Below are 4,719 nucleotides of genomic sequence, written 5' to 3'. Positions count from 1 at the left end.
AATTTCTCAAAAGCTAAAAATCCATATTTTTGTCCATAGAAATAGAAGCAACTATTTGTCGTTTCTAGTTTTGAAAAACACTTTTGAAAAATTAAGTTTGAAAAACAAAAACTCATTTTTGAGAATCGAGGCCAAACATGCTCTTAATTAAGTTGAGTTTCCAATTATTATAAACATCCCTTATTATCAATAATATTCAAGTTATCAATTCAATACAATTCATAATCTCTACAAATATTGTGATTGTCTAAGATTATAGTAATATTATATTCCTTATACATGCACAGACTTAACATGACTAAGGTCCTCTATTGTCGATACAACATTACATATATACATAGATTTGACGAAACCGAATCAAACAAATGACCCCACTAGCACCAGACGAGGGGTCCCAATCTGACTCGCAATCCAAATTAATCTGGTCCAAATGTTTAGTGTCACATACTAAAATAAAAAATAACCGAATTTAAAATGACCAAACTTAAACCAATCCAACCAATTTTTTGCAAGTCCAAAATGATCTTATTCAACCTGAATTAATCCCTCATACATTCATTTCAATTGATCCGTTTATCAGATCCACACATGTGAACAAATATCCACAAAAATACATCACGAGCCTCTATAATTTAAATATTTGACTTGTAGTCTCATAAAGCATTGACTAGTTGTACCCTGTCACCAAAATTGCTTACCTCACCAGATACGTCACAATGTTGCACATTTACCTCCACACCTAAACCTATTTAAACGGATTTGGAGCCCTCCATTCTTATTCATTCCCCATATACCAATAACATCAACTCCTTTCTCATCTTTCTTTATTACAAAATTTGTACGACAAAATATCTAAAACAAATGGCATCACAAAAGGCATTTGGTTGGGCTGCTAGAGACACTTCTGGTGTTCTCTCCCCGTTTGATTTCTCCAGGAGGTACGCTAGCTTTTGGTTGAGATCGTCTTCTTTCTAGTCACTCGTGCTTTGCTGCGTACTCATGCTCACATGTTCGCTTACTTACGATTTTTTTTTTTTTTTTTTATGTATAGGACAACCGGAGACGAAGACGTCACATTCAAAGTGTTATACTGTGGAATCTGTCATTCCGATCTTCATTTTATCAAGAACGAATGGGGAAATGCTTATTACCCCGCTGTTCCCGGGTATTTTCCCTTCTTTCAACTGAAATGTGATTATTTTACGATGAAATGTGAATATCAGAATATTTTTTGATAAAAAATTACTATTTTAGAAATAAAGTTGGTATCCTTGAGTTTTTTAAATTATCGGTGGTACTATTAAATTTAGTAAAATGTGATAGATGAATCAACTCAATCAAAACTTTAAGGTGATGGTTGAGGCCCAACTATTATAAATATTCCTATTACGCTCCCTCACTCAAATGCCCGTTGGGCTTGAAAAGTGGTTAGTTGTGCACCGGCTCCCCCGTACCGTGTGCTGGATTTCCACTTCGAGTTTTTGAGGAGTTTTGAGGTTGCCAGGATTTGAACCCGTGACCTTCGGTCGCTCTGATACCATAATAGATAAACCAACTCAACCAAAACGTGATGGTTGAGGTCCAACTATTATAAATATTCCTATTAAAATGTTCCTAAAATACCCAAACTACTAAAAATTACGGTTTTAATCAGTTAAATTTTGTAATGAAAAATATGTTTACGATTGAGTAAAACAGGTTTATGTTAATGGCATGACAAAGTATTGTCGAGAAATCAATCAAAAATGTATAAACTAAACATTTAGAAGAAGCGAATTAGAAAAGTTTGGGTATTTTAAGATGTTTTCATTAAGTTTAGAGGTAACACGTAAAATTCGATAAAATACAAGGGTATCACGTAGAAAAACTCAACTTTTTATTATTATATGACATTTTTCTTGTCTTAAGTTAATACTGTTTTAAGAGAGACTAACTTTCTCACAAAGTAATTAGATACAAACGAAATATTGATTTTACTCTTTGTGATGCCATTCTTTCAGGCACGAGTTAGTAGGGATTGTGACAGAAGTAGGAAAGAATGTCGAAAACATCAAAGAAGGCGACAGAGTAGGCGTAGGATGCATAGTCGGATCATGCCGTAAATGCGACAATTGCTCTAACCATCTCGAAAACTACTGTCCTGAAATGAAAGGCACTTACGGATCTACTTACTATGATGGCACCAAAACCTATGGAGGCTACTCTGATATCTTTGTCGTCGATCAACATTTCATTGTTCGAATTCCTGATAACATGCCGTTAGACTCAACCGCGCCTCTTCTATGTGCCGGTATTACAGTTTATAGTCCTCTTAAGTATTATGGTCTTGATAAACCTGGCCTTCATATTGGTGTTGTTGGCCTTGGTGGTCTCGGTCACATGGCTGTTAAGTTTGCCAAGGCGTTTGGTGCTAAAGTCACGGTTATTAGTACCTCGCCTAACAAGAAAGACGAAGCTATTACCCGCTTGGGTGCTGATTCTTTCTTGGTTAGCCGCAACCCTGAGGAAATGCAGGTAATAATTGGTTCAAACAGATTGTTTACGTTTCTATATTAGACAGTTCTAAGAGAGTATCAGGTTGTTTAAATTTGCTTTTCAAAAAATTCCGCAACCAAAAACAAATCACTAGTTATCTATCTATTAGACCGTTCTAACCATAAAATTTGCTTTTCAAACATGTTTACATTTCTATTAGACCGTTCTAACCAAAAAATTCTGTCTCAATGAATAGTTATCTATTGCTTTTGGCACAAAGATTAAGAAAATGGCCCACAAAAGGTTACCAAGAATGGAAATAGATAACTATTCATTGAAACACCCAAAAATAGAAATAAATAAATATTGAGATACAAGAAGTTTCAACTATACTCAATTTTATTTGTGTGTATTTAGGCGGCAATGGGAACAATGGACGGTATAATCAATACAGTCTCGGCTTCTCATGCACTTGTTCCGCTGATCGGACTTGTGAAAACTCATGGCAAGGTGATCTTAGTAGGTGCTCCTGAGAAACCTTTCGAACTATCAGCCTTTCCTCTGCTAGCTGGTAAGCACGGAAACTAGATATATACTTTATTCCTTCGTTTCAATCAATAGTTTTGCTCAAAAATCACATTAACTTGTAACTAACTGCAAAATCAAACATGACAGGGAGAAAGGCAGTGGCAGGGAGCACAATAGGAGGCATCCAGGAAACACAAGAAATGATCGATTTTGCTGCGAAACATGATATCAAAGCGGACATTGAAGTGATCCCAATGGACTATGTGAACACTGCTATGGAGAGAATGCTGAAGTCTGATGTTAGATACCGTTTCGTCATTGATATTGCCAACACCCTCAAATCTGCTTGAAGTCGTCATTTCCTGCTTCTGCTGGATATCTGTTGCTTGAAGAATTCTTCACTCATGTACTAGAGATATTAAGATATACGCTTTGCTCGTTCATTTATTTAACTTTTTTATTCTTTGTAAGAAGTATTTTTATCGTGCTGCTTGAGTGCTTGTAGTTCCTGAATGCTGTAATTTTGGTCACACCTCTGACTATTATGATTGAATAAAAATACTTGCCAAGGAAAAAAGATTAATACTTTTTCTTATTTGTGTTAATATTGAATCTGTTTAAATTACAATATACCGATCCCTCATATGTTTGATCTTTAATCACCACTGCATTTCATTTGGTCGGCTGACATTGATCATCTATAGAACCGTCCCTGAATGCATAGACAAGAAACGCAGTGCGTGAACTGATCTGATCTCCTACCAAAAGACACCAATTGATCGGGACATACTTTGACGTGAATTGATCGGGACATACTTTGACGTGAACTGATCTGATCTCCTACCAAATGTAGACTACACCTCTACATTTTTTAGCCTTTAGCCAAAACCAAAGGACACCAATTGATCGGGACAGAGGAGGTACTACTTACTAGAACAATGAAGCTGATATATACGAGTATCATGTACGAGTACTTAAAAATCCTTAATCAAAGCAATGAGATATCTCAAGTTTATAGGCCGCTTAGCATCTTCCATTGTCAAGCACAAGGCTTGTTTAAACAAAACACGAGGATAAGATGATGACTGAAATGTTTACCTACTTCATTTAGTTTAATCTGATATCCTGCAAAATTACTACTAATTGCACACTTAAGGAAATTGTATTGTAGGAAGGTTACAAGTCTACAATTAGCGGCAAAACGAGGAGGCTATCAAGGGCGATCACCCTGACTCCTCGAGCAATGAAACTCTTTTTTACTTTTTTTTTTTTTGTTTTTTTTAAAAAAAAATATTGATATTTTTCCAGTTAACATTATTGCGTCACACACTCACACTATTCCTAGTGCAAATCTATCTTCATTCAATATGAAATCGTTTCTTGTTTTTTTGTTGTCTATTTTTACATAGGTTTATTATGTTTTCAATAATAAACAACAAAGCTGTAGTAGCAAATCGGCAAATCCAACAACATGAGATTCCAGGTTCAATTCCTGGCTACAACAAAATTGTATTCTACGATTATACGATCCAATTCTACAGACCCGATCCTTAACATTGTATCAATCCAAAAATCTAATGATTCTTACAAGTTATTACAAGAGTGATACCGCATTAATTGATGATGAAAGTCTGAAAGCCATTAAACTTTTAGTTCTACTTAAAATTTTAACCAAGGCTTTTTAGAATGCTATCCAATATGTATGTCTACTAATGA

General features: G+C 35.2%; 1 protein-coding gene across 1 annotated transcript; it reads left to right on the top strand.

The window, feature by feature from the left end:
• Positions 1–735: 735 nt before the first annotated feature.
• LOC141591993 (putative mannitol dehydrogenase) lies at positions 736–3,631 on the top strand. The gene is made up of 5 exons (XM_074412525.1): positions 736–938; positions 1,052–1,165; positions 2,001–2,514; positions 2,893–3,046; positions 3,151–3,631. The coding sequence occupies exons 1-5, from the start codon at positions 862–864 to the stop codon at positions 3,351–3,353; spliced, it is 1,062 nt and encodes a 353-aa protein (XP_074268626.1). The 5' UTR covers positions 736–861; the 3' UTR covers positions 3,354–3,631.
• The last annotated feature ends 1,088 nt before the right edge of the window (positions 3,632–4,719 follow it).

The sequence above is a fragment of the Silene latifolia genome, chromosome 7 (assembly GCF_048544455.1).
Source record: "Silene latifolia isolate original U9 population chromosome 7, ASM4854445v1, whole genome shotgun sequence".
Lineage (NCBI taxonomy): Eukaryota > Viridiplantae > Streptophyta > Magnoliopsida > Caryophyllales > Caryophyllaceae > Silene > Silene latifolia.
This window is presented reverse-complemented; position numbering and strand designations above follow the sequence as displayed.